The 19,454-nt window shown below is 39.2% G+C and overlaps 1 protein-coding gene across 3 annotated transcripts in view; it reads right to left on the bottom strand.

Moving 5' to 3' along the window:
- The window catches only part of BMP2K (BMP2 inducible kinase), a 124,541-nt gene extending 105,732 nt beyond the window's left edge, over positions 1–18,809 (bottom strand). For all 3 annotated transcript variants that reach the window (XM_040625284.1, XM_040625285.1, XM_040625283.1), the window contains exon 1: positions 18,623–18,809. In XM_040625284.1, the coding sequence (XP_040481218.1) occupies positions 18,623–18,794 (172 nt within the window). In that variant the 5' untranslated portion in view covers positions 18,795–18,809. The remainder of the gene's footprint in view (positions 1–18,622) is intronic.
- Positions 18,810–19,454: the final 645 nt, after the last annotated feature.

Below are 19,454 nucleotides of genomic sequence, written 5' to 3' on the forward strand. Positions count from 1 at the left end.
TTTCTTCCCAAATTCAGCATTATGCTAACCTCTTCTTGAGACTCCTTGGCTTCATGATGTTAAATACAGACACCTACATCTTCGACTTTTCCAAGTTACCTCAATAACATCTGGTATTCTGAAACTCCACAACCCATCATCTGCTTTCTGAGACTGCCTCCAATGCTCTCCTCACTCAACTACCATACTCCCGCATCTCACCTAACCTGCAATTAGCTAACCATCAGACAGAGGCTCTTCCTATTTTTTTTCCAACAATTTTTTTTTAAGAGAGTATATGTCAGGGTGGAGGGATGGGCAGAAGGAGAGCGAGAGAGAGAATCTTTTTTTTTTTTTTTAAAGATTTTATTTATTTATTTGACAGAGAGACAGCCAGCGAGAGAGGGAACACAAGCAGGGAGAGTGGGAGAGGAAGAAGCAGGCTCATAGCGTAGGAGCCTGATGTGGGGCTCGATCCCATAACGCCGAGATCACGCCCTGAGCCGAAGGCAGACGCTTAACCGCTGTGCCACCCAGGCGCCCCGAGAGAGAGAATCTTAAGCAAGCTCCATCTCACCACCCTGAGATCATGACCTGAGCCAAAATCAAGAGTCAGGTGCTTAACCAACTGAGCCACCCAGGCTCCCCTCCAACAAATTTTAATAAGTGGCTGTGCTAGCTTTTGGAACACATTTTAAGTAGGACACTGTATGTGTGAGTTTACAGTCTCTTGGGGGGAGAAAGACAAAAATAAGTTATTGTGGCACACTGTGATGAACAATATAATAAGGGCAATATCACTGAGGTGCAAAGGGTTGAAATAATTATATTTGGAATACCCTCAATCCAGCATTCTTTTTTCACTTAAGCGGGCCCTGAAATTTCATTGTTTTAGGAAGACTTTCTAGATGAGAACTGACAACATTAGCCAGGAATCTATCACATAAATGGCATCACATATCTAACTCAAGCAAAACATGCAATCACTTAATTCACATATCCAATTCAGTGGCTTATTTATATCATCCCACTTATGATTAGGGATAAATAGTAAGGAAGCATCCTATAACTTCATCTTTGGAATGTATTACCACTTTATTTTAATACATTCTTTTGTATTGGTTATACTGTACAACCAAATAACACATATTTTTTTTTCAACCTCTATGAATGCTCAACTTAAAATTTCCTCATTCGATCAGGTTTCCAACATGAAATGTAGGAAATCCCCCGATTTAGTTGTGGATTGTGTTCTGACAGCTCATATCTACACTTTGGCATTCAGAGTATTTCCCGACACAAACAATCCTACAGCTGATAATCAGGTGCTCAGGTCAACCTGCAATCTAGTATTAACAGTACTGTAATACCCTAATGTCTCTCTATAAAGACATTTCTGTGCGAACATCCAGAGTTCCAACCTGAGAAGCCAAGAATGCATCTCACTATACCCCTAGTACTGCAGGTTTTGCCCAGCCTACCAGTGAGAGATTCCCCCAGATCCAAGCCACTAGCAGTACTCAAGTAACTACAAGCAGCAACTATGACAAGTTGTCTCCAATTTCTACAGCAGTTCCTACCTTTACTCTGGTCATGTGTCCCTTTGAAAATACAATGAAAGCCATAATCCCGTGCCAAAGAAAAACACACAGGAATGTCAATGAACTCCAGCTGAACTACCCCAACTGCAAAGGGTAGAGTCCACACAAACTGTACACTACAGATGAATAGTGTCCAATACATGTCCAATATAATGTAAGCCACATATGCAATTTTAAATTTTCTAGAGGACACAGTGAATTTTAATAATACATTTTTTTCAATGCAATATAACAAAAAACTACTATTTCAACATGTAAGCAATATTAAATATAATGATACCTTTACATTCTTTTTTTTCACATTAAGACTTTGAAATCCCACGTGTATTTTACATATATGATACATTTCAATTCAGCCTGGCCACATTTCAAGTAGTAACCACATGCAGCTGGTGGATTCTGTATTAGACAGTTTTGCTAGACTATACACCATCCAGCAATTCTCGAGCCCTTTGGGCTTAGCATCCCGTTACAGTCTTAAAAATTACTGAAGACCCAAGAAAGCTTTTGCTCATGTGGGTTATATCAATCTTCATTTATCATATTAGCAATTAAAACAGATGGGGCATCCGGGTGGTGCAGCTGGTTAAGCGTCCAATTCTTGATTTCAGCACAGGTCATGGTCTCAGGGTCGTGAGATCGAGTCCCACACTGGGATCTGTGCTCAGTGTGGAGTCTGCCTGGCCCTCTCCCCTGCTGCTGCCCCGCCCCATGCTTACACTCAAGCATACTTACACTCTCTCTCTAAAATGAAAAATTTTTTTAAAAGAAATTAAAACTGAGAATTTTTTTAATCTTTATTGATTTAAAATAATAAGAAACATTACTTGTCAACATAAATAAATATGAAAATAGCTGTTATTTTTCAAAACAAAAATTTAGAGAGAAAAATGGCAATGCTTTACATTTTTGCAAAGCTCTTTAATATTTGCCTTAGTCGAAGACTGCTAGATTCTCATAACTGTTTCTGCAATAAATCTCCTGTGATATGCTGTTTGGGCCTAATGAACCATATGAACAAAATCTAGCCATATATATATGTGTATATATATATATGAACCATATGAACAAAATCTAGCCGTATATATATGTGTGTGTGTGTATATATATATATATATATGGAAAGATGAAGACTATCCTAATAATCTTTTCAAATAATTACAGATATTCTTCTTTGCTATTACAGCAAAACATGACAATGAGTGGTTTCTTAAAGGTTAGTTGCAAGTATCACTGAATTTCTTGCACTGTTAAACTAAAATCCAATGGTTGACCTTGTACTATGTATTTGTAATATCATACTTCTGGAAAATATCAGTTCTCTAAGTTAAATCTTCCATTACACAATTTTTAAAAAGAAAATAACATTTGTTAACATTATCATCTATCTCCTCAGAAAAACCTACGTAATGGGAAGCTGTCAACTTCATGACTGCAAATACAATTTTCCAAAATTCTAATTTTCTTTTGAAAGCTCAAATTCCATCATTAATAACATCTGTCAGGTGTTTTCCTTGAAGTGACAGCCTCACTTAACAGAGAAAATATCTGCGAAATACCCAAATCTAAATGAATCATAGTCTGTCAGTCATCCTTTCAAATAAAAATGGTGTTCCATGTGAAAAGCAGCTGGTCTGGGACACAACTCAATCACCCACGTTCTTGTCCTCAGTTACACCACCGAACTTCATTATGCAGCAAGTGTTTTATGTACACTTCCCATTTCTTCACACACTAAAAAGATGTGTACTTACAAAAGGCCCATAATAAGAACATGAAAAGATGTTCAATATCACTTATATTTAGGAAAATACAAATCAAAACTGCAATGATATACCACTTCACAAGCATTAGAATCGGCTTTCATAAAATTTTTTTAAAAACCTGAAAATATCAAGTTTTAGTGAGGATGGGAGAAATTGGAACCCTTGTGCATTGCTGGTGGGGATTTTTAAAAATGGAGCTACTATGGAAAACAGAATACAGTTCCTCAAAAAATTAAACACAGAAGTATCATATAAGCCAGCGATTCCACTTCTGGATATATACCAAGAAGAACTGAAAGCAGGGACTAAGATATCTGTGCGCTCATGTTCATAGCAACATTATTCACAATAGCCAAAAGGGAGAAACAACCCAAATGTGCCCAATGATGGATGCATAAACAATATGTGATATATACTTACAATGGAATATTATTCAGACTTAATGGGAAATTCTGATACAGGCTACAACATGGGTGAACCTTATTTCTAAGTGAAATAAACCAGCACAAAAGGCCAAATATTGTGTGATTCTACTTATAAGATGTACTTAGAATACTCAAATTCATAGAGACAGAAAGTAAAACAGTGTTTATCACAAGCTGGGGAAAAAGGGATATGGGGAGCTAGTGGTTAATAGGTACTGAGTTTCAATTAGAGAAAACAAGGAAGTTCTGGAGATCAATAGTGGTGATGGTCACAAAACAATGTGAATATGCTTAATGCCACTTAACTGTAAACTTAAAAATGGTTAAAATGATAAATTTTATCTTACATATACTTTACCACAATCTAAAAAAAAAAAAGTGGACTCAAGGGGCTAAGATTGATATAATTTTTACAGCTTTATCAAGGATTTCTTAAGGGAAACTGGCTTTAAAAAAAAACAAAACAATAAAAAACAAAAAACTGAGCGCAAATGATGAGGAAGAAGACAATGACTACTAATATTCAGTTTGGTGCAAACTGTCTTCATTTGTGGTAAGGTACTGTAAGTTTTACCACCACCACTATTGCTTTTGAACCATCAACAAAATGCCAATACAGTGTAAAAGGCAATTATGTCTCGGTAGTATCATGAAAATAATTTTGACCTGAAAGGTCTCCTCAAAGGGCCCTGAGGATCCTTTCCCCTGGGGCCCACAAACCATATTTTGAGAACCATTACTGAAGCCTATTCTTTTAGAAAAGCCAATTAATGGCAGAAAAAAAAGAGACACAAAAGATCACTTAGTTCTATTTTTGTTTTTATTTTACCTTTTAAGATGAGAGAAACAAGCTTACATGCTGAGCAGAAATGAGATATAGTAAGAATTAAAGAGCAAGTGGAAAACAGAAGAAACATCAGATAACTGATAGAGAAAGAAACAGGGCAGATTAGATAAATCAGGGACACAGCCTCTAAGGTTGGAAGTAAAGGAGAAACAGATATCAGAGGTAGGATGGGGTGGGGGGTATACTATGATATAATAAAACTCTAAGTCCTAAGGATGTCCTGTGTAGCATGGCAACTATAGTTAATACTGTATTCTATATTTGAAAGTTGCTAAAGGAGTAGATATTAGAAGTTCACGTCACAAGAAAAAAAACGTGTAACTATGTTAAAAATGAATGATGGATGCTAACCAGATTTATTGTGATCATTCGCAATTTAGACAAATATGCAGTCGTTACCTTGTACACCTGACACTAATGTTTATGTCAACTATATCTCAATTTCGTTAAAAAAAAGCTCTCCTAGGGGAACTTGGGTGGCTCTGTCAGTTAAGCATCTGCCTTTGGCTCAGGACATGATCTCAGGGTCCTGAGACCAGGCCCCACACTGGGCTCCCCGCTCAGCGGAAGCCTACTGCCACTCTCCCCCCTGCTTGTGCTGATATTCTCTCTCTGTCAAATAAATAAATAAAATATTTAAAAAAATAAAATAAAATATTTTTTAAAAAGCTCTCCTAGTCAGAAAAATACAGACACTAGATATATGTTTCTTGATAATGATGGGAATAATTCCAGCATTTTATGAAAAAGACTAAGAAATTTTCTTTTAATATTTTTAAATCATATATCAAGAACTAGTCTAACTTTTCACCTGTATGTGTATAAAAATATGCCACATGTATCATAGAAGCAATGTCATGTCATTTTTAAGAAAATTGTTTTATGATGCCATAGGCACTTATTTCTCCTGCAAACACTCAGAAGTTTAGTATTCCAGGTGTAAGTCAAATGCATTTGTACCATGATCTAATACAATAAAAATCTGATGAAACCTGTTCCTTTTTATTTCAAATACATGTAGCACAAATCTGTTAAATGAAATGCAAAAGGCGATTTGACATTACAGCACTAAGCCTTAAAGTTCCGTAACCTTGAACTAGGAACTGAAGGAAGCAGAGGATAAGAATTCAGCTATTTTCTTCTTTTCGCTTTCTTTGTTTTTTATAGGAGGTCCTATACAGTACATTCAACTGAAGACGCTAATGTGATTTTATGCTCTTACTTTACAGTTCGCAAATACATTATTTAATTTACGATGGAACCTTCCATTTACGCTTGAACATTTCTACACTGAGAAAACAGACTCATTTGGGGGAAGCTGCAATTTTATTTAGGGGAAAGCTGCAATTTTAAACTTTGCAAAAAAATTTTTTTAAACTTTGTAAAATTAATCCTGACATCATAAACAACTGCAGCACATGGTCTGATGGCCTTCGGAAAAAGCAAAGGGGGAAGGCTTTAACTCAGAAGTGGCTGGGAATACCTCCTTCCACCTCAGACTCTGCAGGCACCCATGAATACTCCAGCTGCCTCCTCCCCTAGTCCCTACGCCTGCTCAAAGTCCCCACTCCAATCACAAGCCAATGCCTGTACGTGCACAGGAGCCAATTCAGGAGCCCATATGTAGTGGAGAGCGCTAGGTTGAAGTCATGAGACCTAAATTCCTCCCTCCACAACCAACACTAACAGTGTGACTTCAGGATGCACTACCATTTTTTTTTTAAAGATCTTATTTATTTATTTGACACAGAGAGAGACAGCCAGAGAGAGAGGGAACACAAGCAGGGGGAGTGGGAGAGGAAGAAGCAGGCTCCTAGCAGAGGAGCCTGATGTGGGGCTCGATCCTAGAACGCTGGGATCACGCCCTGAGCCGAAGGCAGACACTTAACGACTGCACCACCCAGGCACCCCCGCACTAGCATTTTAAACCAAAGACTGTTAGTCCAACAACACCTGTTGAAATAATATTTAAGAATATTTTCTGAAGGAAGCTAAGAAGGTCTAACCCTCAATTCAGATTCTTGCACACCACCCACCACCCCCATCCCCACCTTTAGTCTTCCAAAAAGCAAGAATCAATGAACTGACCCCACAATATCCATAATGGCCCATCATAACTTTTTAAAAAGGCATGTAGCCTTTACTAAGAAAGACAGCTACTACTCTAAGGTGAGAACAAATTTGAACTTAAATCTGTAAATAGGAGTTTCTCATACTAGAAATTTATGGCCATAAGTTACATCCAACTTTGAAAACTATGGATTCATACAGCACCTTGCAAACTCACTTCCAATATTCCTTAGAGACAGAGTAAAATCAGCAAAGTGACATACACCCATACTTTTTTAAAAATCCATGGATTTGCAACATTTCTTAAGTTGCCACTTCAGTGAGCTGAAAAACGTAAAATCCCTAACAGCTAGCTTTAGTTGTTTTAAAAATATAGATCAATTTGGATTGAGATCCTTTGAATTTCTTCTTTGGATTATACAAACAATATTTTGCTAAAAGATAAAAAATTAACAGATTTAACAACCCAGTTAACTATTCACTAGGATTTGAACTAGTCTAGTTGGGAAGAAAATAAAACAAAACAAAAAAAAAAAACTCTTCAGATCTACATTATTGCTTACGACACCAGTTAACTATCTTATAAACTTCTGTTATTGATCACAGAAGAGACCATTAAAGGCCTATGCCCAGAGAGCATATACACATCCTACTTCTAGAAAAATAACTCAAAACACATGTCCTACTGATCATGAGTCAGTGCCATCATTTTTTTTATATACAGAAAATAGACCATTAACATTCAGTAGGAGAGATTCTGTTATGCAGGCCAGAGAATGAAAAAGTGGGTCATGGCCAGTGATGCATAATCCCACTCCCTAGTAAGAGTCCTGACAACATTCATTAAGTAAAATATATTACTATATTATGTGTAAGTCATTTTACTACACTATCTTAATGATTCCAGAATGAATAGTAAAATTTAGACTAACACGCACAATCTCATTCAAAAGAGAATACTTAAATATGTAAAAAGCTCCAGCCAGCCCTAACAATGACCCAGCCATAAAAAATTAAGGAAAATAAGTAAACACAGCAATTAGGCAAGGGAAGTGGTGTGTTGGAAACCTCTCTTCCAGAAAAACAAAGAAGGAATAGAAGAATGTTGAGGGTGATAATGATTAGTTATTAACAAAACTGCATAAAGACTTGGTTTGCTACCTCTGATCTGTTATGCCAGGCTTACAAATTCCCTAATCGAAAAGAAAAGTGAAGGTCTCTCTACTGAGAAAAGCACCTCGAATATAAGACACACTAGTTAGAGGGGTCCCCCAAGGTAATAACCAAGTATTTTCTTCCCCAGAGCATTAAGGATATAAGACCCTTCCTCCTAATCTCTCATACTCTTAGATACCAGTTGTCCCAATTTAAGCCTTGCTAACTATCAACCACTCAAGAGAAAGCTATAGCCAGTTGAGCATTTCCAATATTGTTACCTTAAGATTAGGTATTCAGAGCACATACTTTAGGCCTGCCTGCCCTCTCTGTCCCATAATAGTGGCTTTCTTTAAAGATGACATGGGAACACAGGTTAGAACACTGTTGAGAGTCACACCTAGTAAGAAGAGCAATGTAGTACCCACAAAACAAAGATGTACTATTTGTGTAATCACTACAGAAAAGAAACATGCCAGGAATCCAGAAACAAATCTGGTAGTATTTTTTTCCTTCACCTAGATAATGCCGTACCTACATTATCATCAAATATCTCTATCTACTTATTTTAGTTTCTGTAAAAGGACATAACTTGAAAAATGGGGCCAACCTACTCCTAAACATCAGCCGAACCGTTGGGTATGTCAAATATGGTGGTTATCCAATTGTTTTATAGTAAATGTTTACAAGCCTTCTGGCTGCTTTTCAATTCAAAAATTCAATCTCTTACAAATGTACTGAATACCTATCATGAGTACAGCACTGTAAGAGATAAGAGTTAAGATGAATACAAGCCAAATCTTAAAGGAACTTTTAATCTTGCCGAAGAAACTTTTTATTACACATTTTCTTAGAATACAACCAAGCTGTGTAAAGTAAGTGCAATACGAGCAACAGTTACTACACAGAGCCTCAGAGGAAGGCATCATTACACTCATTTGGTTGCAAACAAGGGTTTCATAGAAAAATAAAGATTGCAAGAAAGTAACTGTTTTTAAATGTATCCTACAACATACATTTAAACAGAGTGGGGGAAGCAGGTGTCTGCATTCTAGGCAATGTAACAACATAAACTGAAAAACAGGAATGAAAAGGCAAGAGCAAAGTACAGGAAATGTCAAGTACATGTACAGTAACACACACCTAGGGTTAGAGTGAGAGAGGGATTAAGACCGGTGTGGAGTTAGGGTCACACTGCAGAGGGCCTTGAATCCCAGAGTGATAAGTTTGCACTTAACCTAGTTAGGCAAATGATCAGAAGTCCATTTCAGGAAGAAAAACTGGAAGGAACACAAGAGTTGATTTGGTGAGTAAAGAGCCTAAAAGGGGAAGAACAGTCTGCATAAGAACATAATTCTGTAAGAGGTACTAAGGACCCAAACTGGAGCTGACCGCACTGGAAACAAAAAGTAGCTGACTCCTCACACATTATCATGGGTAAACTTTCTATCCACAAACTAAGAGAAAGTACTGTCATAACCCTTCCTTATACATTCTTTCCAAATAAAAACTTGAAAAACACAAAAATTTCTTTACTTCCAGATAGCCTCCAAAATATGAGTAACTTGGAGAACACAAACATTAAAATGACAAAAGAATCCATTAAGGTGGCATATCCTTTGAAACTAAACAGTACTCTAAAATGCCACAGGATTTTATCTGAGCACCTATCCCCTTACCTTAAAGGGTACTCAATAAGGCAACTTCCTAGAAAAGACTTTTTCACAATGATTAAGAAATAATTTTACACTGCAGGATAAAAAAAATAAATTGCTAATCTATACTGAAGCTTGTCAAAGAACTCAAATACATGAGGATCAAACACAATCCTTTCATTATGGTCTCAATCCTAAAACTGTTCAACTTTATCCCTCCTTTCCCATGCTCCTCTCTTATCAGAGCAGCAGTTAAGAATCCATTACATAAACAGAATCAGAGAATGCTAAAATGGAAAAAGATGTTACAGATCCATCTTTATCCACTTCATTTTTTTCTTGAGGAAAGTGAAATCAAAATGTCACAATGCAAGTTAGTAGCGTAACAGAATATCAGCTGGCCCAGCTCCAAGTTCTGCCTTTTTTTTAACAGTTGCCTCCAAGAAGGCACTGTTTCAAAGATTTAACGAAAGGTTAAAATAGGCAAATTAGTAGCAACAACTGCTTCATATTTTAAAATAATATTCACTGCAAAATGCCTCTCTAAAAGCTACATCCCAAACTATGCCCTTAAACTTTACTGGAATTCTACAAGGCGAGGACAAACCAAAAATTCCAAAAATAAAGTATCTCTGTGTAAAAGCCCAACAACCACTTTCCTGCAGAGAGACATGAAACGGTTAGCAGAAATGTGCTGACTGATCTCATTTGTAAAGATGATACACGCAGACAAGAGAATCTCCAAATTAACTAAGTGCCCAACTATTTAAAACAGTTCAGTCATTAACCACTCAACTTTCCAACTCAGTTCCCTAAAAATAGTAGGCTTGTGGGTAGACGAATGGTTCACCAGATGGATGCAGGATAAAACCAAGGAATAAACAGTCTCAACTCCTTGTGATGAAACCTTTCTGTAGCTTTGAAATCACCACTCAGGACTCTTTTAATTTCAGAATTCCAAGTCAAGCCTTTAATCATTTTTGATAGCTACCAAATATATTCTAACAAATGTTAAAGTTCTACTTCAAGTTTTGACCAAAAAAAGGGGGGGGGGCAAGGAGGAGTGAAAGAGAACCAAGATAATGTACAAGATTAGTAAAGAACACTAAGGGTCTAGAATCAATGTAAGTACAAACAACAGTTCCACCTTCTAGTATGTTCCGTAATATAAACAACATCAGTGACCTTTTCTATTTTTCCCTCCTGCAGACCCCACAATGGAAAGATGCTTACAAGTCTTAATTTATTTCTATTATTTTTAAAATATTTAAACACAACCTTTCCAAAGTGCTCAGCATGAGAAAGTCAGTATTAACCAAACAAAGCTGACTATAGCTAAAAGCAAAGAAATTTGATGTTAGTGCAATTTAGCTCTTTTTTTGGAGATAAATGAATAATTTCCACTACACCTTTTTTCAAAATATTGAAAATCGGGAATTGCTTTAGCGCACTTGAATAAAAATGCCACCTCTAGAGAAAACATAACACCAAACAATCAAAACTACAACCAAAGAACTATCCCTACAATGATAACATATCACAAAAGTGAAGCATGTGTTAGTAAGAGTCTATGCAATGTTCTTTGCTACAAATTACTCACATTTGATTGTCAAAGTATATGCTGCTATCAAGGTAAAAATTCTACATAGCTGACTGAAACTTAAAAATTATATATGGCTAAAATTATATATGGCTAAATGCCATATAATAATTATCTAAATAAAATGATTCAAATTTTTTACGAACATAAATGTGATACTTAATTCAGGATAAATGTAACACCTACTCTACAAGCAAATTATTACAGCAGATTTCACTGAAAGCTGATAACCAAACTGAACCTAAAATTGGCCCATATTTATTGAAAGCCGTGGCATGCAGTTAGGTACTGTCATACATTATCTTCTTAATATAACATATTACCTATCAATCTTCATAATAAATATTAACTCCATCTTATAAAAAAGAAAACAATGTTTCCTGAGAGTTTAATTCAACCAAAACAACAACAACAACAACAACAACAAAATTGCTGGACAGAAACTAAAGATACAGAGATAAATAAGACCCTGCCCTCGAAAAGCTCATTGTCAAAATCAATTGTACAATATAAAACAATTTCATAATTGCATGACAATATAAAACAATTTCATAATTGCATGTAACAATACTTTCCCTCTTTAAATTCAGCCATCTTTGCAAAATAAAGAAAAATATGTCAATAGAGAAAGATAACTATAAGGGAACATCCAGGTTATTCTTTCTTTGCTGTTTCAAGGAGGCTAACTGAAATGACACTTTGCCTTAAACAAACTCTGTCTTCAAAAGTTTTACCTTCACCTGTATGGAATTGTTGAATCACTATACTGTACACCTGAAATTAATATAACACTATATGTTAACTATGTTGGAATTAAAAATAAAAAAATAAATCCCACATAAAAAAAAAAGAGGTACATCTTATGCTACCATGATGCTGACTCCTCCTGTTTCTAGGTTTTTGTTTTGTTTTTAAGATTTTATTTCTTTATTTGAGAGAGACAGAGAGAACACAGCCAGGGGGAGGGGCAGAAGGAGAGGGAGAAGCAGGCTCCCGGCTGAGCAGAGCCTGATGAGGGGCTTGATCCCAGGACCCCGGGATCATGACCTGAAGCGAAGGCAGACAAGACACTTAACTGACTGAGCCACCCAAGCGCCCGTGTTTCTAGCTTTTGACTGATGAATAAAGGTGCTATAAACATGCATGTGCAGGTTTTAAAAAAAAGTCTGTCTTCACCAAAGTAGAAATTCAGGGTCCCTTGACCTAAGCAGAAGACCTCTGATGGGACAAGAACTGAAGAGCCCTGGGGTGCCTGGGTGGCACAGCGGTTAAGCGTCTGGCTTCGGTTCAGGGCGTGATCCCAGCGTTATGGGATCGAGCCCCACATCAGGCTCCTCCGCTATGAGCCTGCTTCTTCCTGTCCCACTCCCCCTGCTTGTGTTCCCTCTCTCGCTGGCTGTCTCTATCTCTGTCAAATAAATAAATAAAATCTTTAAAAAAAAAAAAAAACTGAAGAGCCCTCCCTTGGTGCTTTTCAATTGCAAATTAGGTCTTAAATTCTATTGAAGAACTTCATCTGTGTTCATTAAAAAAAAAAAAAAGGTCAAAAATAGTTTCCTTTGAAAAGAATTTGAATGTCCATGATATGACAAGGCAATTTGTGTGATTCAAAAAGCAATTAATAGAGAGTACTTCTAGCCTCAAGAATTTTACTATCTGCTAAAGGAAATGAGACAGGAACAATAACCACCTTAGTATTTCCACGTGCTTACATAATTGTATCTCAAGAAAAAGATTAAATGTGATAAGGGGGAAATGGCAAATAAATAGCTACAAATGTCCACAGGAAGAAGGGAGTGATCATAACTAGCAGCTAGGATTACACAGGCAAAGTAGTGATAGGTAAATACAACTTCCAGTCACAGAACAAGAGGGAATGAAGCACACTGTGACAAGCAGAGTATAATCAGGAAATAACCAGAGCTAAGATTTAAAAGGTAGGTTAAGAACTAAGCATGGGGGAGGGGGAGCGCCTGGCTGGCTCAGTCCATGGAGCATGTGACTCTCGATCTTGGGGTTGTGAGTTCGAGCCCCAAACTGGGTGTAGAGATTGCTTAAAATAAAATCTGGGGAAAAAAAAAAAAAAACTAAGCATAAATAATTGTGAGCGCGTGACCAAAATATGTGATCAAGATGACTTCTCACGCAACACAAGTCACTTCCTCCTCTTCAAAGCATCATATTCTCCTGGTATTCTTCTTACCTCTCTGGCAGCTCCTTTTTACTCTAAATCAGTGGTTCTCAAGGTAAGGTTTCTGGACCAGCAGCATCAGCTTCATTAAGTTGTTAGAAATGAACATTATGGGCCTTACCCAGATATGGAATCGAACCTTGGGGGTCAGGCTCAGCAATCTGTGGCTTACCAAGCCCTCCAAAGGATTCTGATGAACACTAATGTTTAAGACCAATGTTCTACCAGAGTCCTTCAGTGAGAGCCTTCTCATTCTATACTGTCTCCCTACATTATCCTCTCCCAGGGCTTTCAAGAACAGCCAAATGTTCACTTACCAAAAATACCTATCTCTAAGCCCAGACACCCTTGCTAAGTACCAGACCACATACTCAGCTTCCCACTTGATGCTTACTTCCTCCCAGATATCTCAACTAAACATGTCTGGAACTCCTGGACAGCCTCCTAACTCCCCCCCCCACCCCGCCACACCAAAAAAAACCTGTTCCTTCTCTACTCTTCCCCATCTCAGCAAATGGTACCTCCAACCCAAGAACTGCATAAGCAAGTCATTCTTCACAGTTCCTACAATATCCTCCCCCAATCCAATCCATCACCAGGTCTTCCCATTTAAGCATTATAACATCAGCCTCCATTCCCACCGCCACCATCTTAACTAATCATCTGTATACCTCTCAACCACTCTCTATATAGCAATCACCGCGATCTTGTAAAAATACAAATCAGAGCATGTAACTGCCCTAATCCTTCAGTAGCTTCCCAATGCATTTTCAGATAAAATCTGGAATCCTAAAGTCCTGGATCCTGGTCACCTTTCCAACATCATCTTGGGTCCTTCCTCCAAGAGATTCAATCATTATAGTCCCCAGCTCCGGGCATAGTTCACTTCCTAAAACTTCCTCACATAGAGACTTCTCTCTTCTTAACATACTCCACACCACCCCCACCTTCACAACTCTGCCTTTACCTAATTTTTCTCATACTTCAGATTTCTGGTAAAATATTTAAAAAGGTCTTCCTTGACCCTTCAATATAAACTGAACCAGTTATTCTCTCCTTAAACCCTCTGCTTTCTTTGCATGACAATTATCATCTAGACTGTCTCTAGACTGTAAATTCCGTACACAGAAATATCTGTTTGTTCTCCACTGTATGAATAGCACCTACTACAGAGCCTGGCACACAAAAGGCATTTAACAAATAGTTATGGAGTAGCAACAATTGTCAGTATTTTTGTTAAATTCTCCCCTTCTGCTTTTTCTACTCTCTCTCAGAAACTTTAACTCATAAGTTACTGGGTAGCCACAGATAATTTCTGCAAATGAAAGAGCATATTTAAATCCATCATTTTCAGATTAATTTATATGGTAAAATCAAATGTACATTACTACCTTCCTGTAAAATTAACAGTGAGAAGTGGTTAACACTTAGCCTAAACTAACCTAATCTAAGCCATTAACTCTGAGAGAGCTACCGAGCTCCTTCTACAGAACTCTGCAGTAAATTCCTGGCCTCCCAATTACCTGTACTGACAGTACCAACAACCTCCATGCCCATGACAGAAAGTCTTATCCTTACCCATGCAATCATATTCAAAACACCATTCCTATCCAGCCCCCCAGAACCTCATAATTAGATTACCTCAACAAATTATGGATAGTGTCCCGGTCTCCTGGTTCCCCATTTATTTAAGCACTTTGTACCAAACACATTTAGAACGTTGAGAACCAAACATATTGGGAACCAGCTTCTTCCCATTATCAATCAATATTAAATCCTCTAACTAGCACTGAAGGCTTATGGAGGCATGTGACCAAAAAGCCAGCCCCATGAATTATATACACTTGACAATTTGACACTGTTTCAAGCTAAAATTTACATATGGCTCTATCTGATTTCTTTAGCCCCAAATTGGATTTGGTTAGCATGCACTCCTGAAACTAAACTGTTTTGGAAGAAAAAAAAAAAAAGGAATGAAAATGCTCCAAAATATTAGTCCTCTAAACTCTGAGCAGGAATTAAAAAGGTGCAAGGTGTAATAAGCATTTCCAAACACACGCATACTTCACTAGAGACTATGATACAAAGTGTGTATTTCAAAGAAGAAACTGCTCCAACAGTTTAAACATACAACATAAGTATATCTCTGAGAATCTGTTTCTTTAATTAAATATATAATAAATAAATATTAGGTGTATATATATACACATGTGACCTTATAATATTTACACTCACAAATATTATGCACATATATGTATACATACATACGTAGTTCATTGTCATTGTTTGGGGATTCCATATTTGTAAATTCACATAGTCACTAAAATTTATCTGTAGTCCCAAAATCAATACAATGGCATTTTCATGATCATTTGCAGACATGAGCATAGTGCTGAAAATTTTGAGCAGGCCAGCTGGAGTCAACAAGATACCGTTCTGCCTTGTTTATAAAAAAGGGCCTTTCTGAAGTCTGTTTAGTGCTATGTTTTTCTCATTTTTGTGTTTTATTGATTACATTGTTTAAAATGACCCCAAGCATAGTGCCAAAGTGTCAGCTAGCATTCCTAAGCTCAAGAAGGCTGTGATGTCCCTCACAGAGAAAATAATGTCTTTTAGATAAGCTTTATTTAGACGTGAGTTAAGCACTGTTAGCCATAAACTGTTTTAATGAGTCAACAATATTAAATAAGATCTTTAAACAGAAACCCACATAAAACAAGGTAATATATTGACTGGTTGACAAAAATGCTGTGAACAGGGACTTGCAGGATCTTACACCTGTATTTCTCAAGGGCAATGGATCAGTACTTACTCACTGTTCAGTGACTTTACAAAACATAACTACCCCGAACAATCAGAATCAAATATGTAAATATAAATATACTTAGAAAGAGAAAGAGAAGGAGATAGTATATGAGACAGAATATGAGACAGAGAGAAAGAACAGCAGATTTATTGAAGACTTAACGACACTGCAGAGGTCATTCTGAACAAGATGCCTATGTTTGCAGTAGCATGGCAAAAACACCTCAGGGCACAGCACCTACAGTCTTGGCCCTGTTTAAACAACAAGGACCCAAGGCAAAAAAAAAAGTAAAACCTATCAAGTTTGTTTTTCGGTCTGTCTTTGTTTCTACCCCTTATCCCACTAAATGGTACGCGTACCTCTGCCCAATTCAAGTATTCTAAACTCTAATGCCTTTTCCCACCACTTGCCCTAATCTTATAATCCAGCAAATGTATCTATCAATTATTGAATGACCATTCTTGAGTGTGAACCAGACTTTGCACTTAAACATCTTGTCTAAATTGTCTAAATTATTTGGAAAAGAAAGGATATTAAGCATTTGAAGTAAGAAGAAACTGTCAGGATCAAAAAGTAAACTGAATATAGGTAATTTCAGTTGTGTGTGTGAAGAGAAAAGAAATACACAAGGGAAAAAAGTCTCCCCTCCCCTCCAGAGAAGACTAAATAAAGTCTAGTCCAAGAGTTGGAGTGTTGGGTGGGGAAGTCCTACCTTCCAAAACAGTTTCTTCAGCTACTGCTTGCAGTTGATTATGGATTTTCCCAAGAAAAATGACAAAATTTATAGCAAAAGTTGAACACTCAAACACTGACATTAGTCCTTAATTTCTTTTTAATTTTTTGTGGTTGAATGAGCGCTCCCCCTTGGAAATACTCCATTTTTATTTTCATTTTCCAAAATTACTTAATTTTTCTTGAAAATGACTTGCTTAGTGTAATGATAGGATATGCCTGGAGCAGTGATAGAAGCCACAAATCCAAAGTCTAGTTCGATGAAACATCAATGTTTTCTTTCTACTAAATTAAAAACCCATCTGGGATTTTGTGAAATGAAGTGAGTGTAATACTATTCAAGCCACACTTCAATTAGTTACTACAATTCAAAGAAATAAGTACAGCATGTGAGTTAACAGCCATGTCTTCTTAAAACCCACAACTCAATCTAACATTTGAAATCCATGTATAACAAAGAGCTAGGAAATTTTACAGCACAGTACATCTGTCTATCAAAACCAATCACCATATATTCCAATTCTTTGAGAAGCTAAGGATCCTTCTCCCACCTCTCCAAGGTTTGGCTAGGCTCATTACTAGGGGCAATGGCTTGTAAAACAATGACACCCATCCCTGAATAATTCAAGATTTCTTTTTCTTTAAATATTTTATAGACAAAAACCTTCAGATTCTTCTTTTGCACTAATGTGCTATTGTTTATGGCATTTCAAAAAACATAAGTGGAATCTCTCAGTCTACTGTGTCCAAACCACATCAATGTCTGACTTTCAGAGAACCAAAACTATTCTCTTTAATTTCTTTTCTCTTAACCTTGGAACTTAAAAGGGCCATTTATCAACAAATTATTTCTCATGAATTTTTTAAAGTATTCATTTTGTAATACTCTGCAATTAAAAGCTCAAAGATCAAATGAAGCATGTAATAAATAAGAAAATATATTTTCTACAAGCCAATTACAAGAAATAAAAAACTAAAGTTCAGGATCTTGTTTTTTAAATGGAGTAAGCTTTCTTGTAAGCAGACTTGCAACTGCTGACATAGCCTGGTAATGATAATGACGGACCGAACGCACAACTTCGCAAGTCAAAGTTAACCTGCTTTCTTAGCACCTTTTAAAGCACCAAAGAGACATATCGAAAGGGTATGAATAGCACCTTGTCTGATGAAGAGTCTAAAAAACAAAGATAAATGGACTTCAAGTTTACTTGCTCCTCCAAAGCAACCTATTAACTGAATTTGGGGCAAAGTATCCCCTCCAACACATGCACAAGCGCACGCACAGAAATAAACTGGTTTTCCAACTGATGACTGAGTAGGCGCAAACCCTGCTCGACTTCGCGGACGGCAGGGTCCTGTACCCTGCAGCGCGGGTGGAGACTCGGAGGTAGAGGCCAACGCACTACAGCCGCCTGAGCCACAGCTGGCAGAGCAGAGCCTCGATCCTGCACAATCTGACCCTCCGATGAGTCACTGGTCCAATCATGACACCACATCACTCGCTAGGACGTTTTCTACTTATTTCCTCGCGTCAAGGAGGACTGAAAATGACTTAAAACTCAGTAATGAAAGAACTGCGCACCGGTCAGAGCTGCCAGCGGCGAGAAAAGCCGGCTTAACAGCGGAAAACCCGAGCTACTCTTCAAGAGCCCCCGCCGGCACAGCAAAGGAGGCAGAAGCGGGAAGAAGAGTAAGCCGAGGGGGCGAGGAAAGAAGCGGGCGAGGATCCGGAGAGCCACCGCCACACCCCAGCCCTCCCTCACCTGCCTGCCCGAGTCTCCCCAGGCGCCCGTACCTTCGGCCAGCGACTCCTCCAGGGTGACCTGGTAGCGGCCGACCGCGAACACCCGGACCCCCACGGACGAGCTGCCAGAGCTGGAGCCGGCTCCGGCCCCGCCGGCCGCGCCACCCGCCGCTCCGCCGCCGCCGCCGCCCTCCGACTTGGGCATTCGAGAGAACTTCTTCATGGTCCCGCCGGCGCGCTGGGGGGCGCGGGACGCGCGCAAGGGCGAGCGAGAGAGCTAGTCCTCCGCCCGGCGCGCGGCCGATCGTCCGCGAGGGGTCGCCGCCCCTCGCCCGTCCGAGCGTCCGTGCGCGCTGCGGCCCGCCGAGCCTCACATCCCGCGCGCCCCGAGCGCACTGCCCCGGCCCAGCCGCCCGCTCCGCGGCTCCGCTGCAGCTTCCCGGCTCCCGCAGAGGGCGGTGGAGAGGGCGGGGACGGGGCGGGGCGCGAGGGGGCGGGGCCGAGTGCGGGGGCAACGCCGCCGCCTCCGCGAGCGCCCCGGGCGCCCTAGCCGCCTCACTAAGCGTCGGGAGCGCGAGCCTGGGAGTGGGGGAGCCCCAGGGAGGGAGATGGGGAAGGGGGCGGGGCGGCCGGCCACTCCGGGGAGTGGGCTGGACCTCTCCGGCCGCACACCCCCAAGACCGCAGCCCGCGGCGCCGCCGCTGCCAGAGCTGGACCTACGCCGCTCGCCACTCGCGGCCGTTGGCGGTGCGGCGCCGCTGCCAACCGCTCTCTGAGGCCCGGCGCCCCGCGCAGGCGCGCTATCCGCGCCGCCGGAAGTGACGGTTCCGGCACTTGTCACGTGGAGAGGGAAGGGGGGCGGGGAGGTGATTGTGGGGGTTGG

This window comes from Ursus maritimus, unplaced genomic scaffold, assembly GCF_017311325.1.
Source record: "Ursus maritimus isolate PB19 unplaced genomic scaffold, ASM1731132v1 scaffold_8, whole genome shotgun sequence".
Lineage (NCBI taxonomy): Eukaryota > Metazoa > Chordata > Mammalia > Carnivora > Ursidae > Ursus > Ursus maritimus.